Genomic DNA, 596 nt, shown 5'->3' with positions numbered 1-596 from the left:
GTGCCTATACACCCGAGAGTGGCGGCGGGTGATCATGATCAGGTTTCGCTTTCTGTGTATCATTTTTTTTCGTTTTTTTTTCTGAATATGTGTAGAAACTTACAACTTCAGCGAGTTTATACTTTGTTCCTCCAATATAAACTCCATTTGGTGCTCTTCCATCGACAATTGCCTGTCTGACGGTTTCTGCTTCGTCACAATCAACCTGGGTAGAAGATCCGTCCTCTTGCAGAACCTCTATTTGGTAGCCGCTCTTCACCAGCTGACTCCATGGGCTTTCATCGTTGTCGATGGCGGCACCGAACATGCGGCAGCCATCTGCAATCTAAGAAAAAAAAAAAAACAAAAAAAAACAACAAACATATAAGCAGAAATTCTATCACAAACAAAGAACAAAGGAACAAGACAAAGAAATACTAAAAAAATTACTACGCAGATATTCACCTTGAACGTCAGCCATCTAAGAAAAAGATATAAAAGATGAAGTGCAGCAACAAGACATATTATATGTACTCGTAAAATAAAGAAAAATAATGGTGAAATAATAAAACAAAACACACATACAGACGGCCCACTGACATGTGTATGCATACACT

At 38.6% G+C, this 596-nt stretch overlaps 1 protein-coding gene across 1 annotated transcript in view; it reads right to left on the bottom strand.

Annotated features, from left to right (window-relative positions):
- EMH_0039550 (profilin family protein, putative) overlaps window positions 1–596 on the bottom strand; it is a gene marked incomplete at both ends in the record, with an annotated part of 2,284 nt that overhangs the window by 631 nt on the left and 1,057 nt on the right. The window contains 2 exons of the mRNA XM_013495414.1: window positions 104–318; window positions 580–596. Coding sequence (XP_013350868.1) covers window positions 104–318; window positions 580–596 — 232 coding nt within the window. The remainder of the gene's footprint in view (window positions 1–103; window positions 319–579) is intronic.

Source organism: Eimeria mitis, genomic scaffold, assembly GCF_000499745.2.
Source record: "Eimeria mitis Houghton genomic scaffold, Emh_scaff1561, whole genome shotgun sequence".
NCBI lineage: Eukaryota > Apicomplexa > Conoidasida > Eucoccidiorida > Eimeriidae > Eimeria > Eimeria mitis.
Note: the sequence above shows the minus strand (reverse complement) of the source record. Positions and strands in the feature narration are given on the sequence as shown.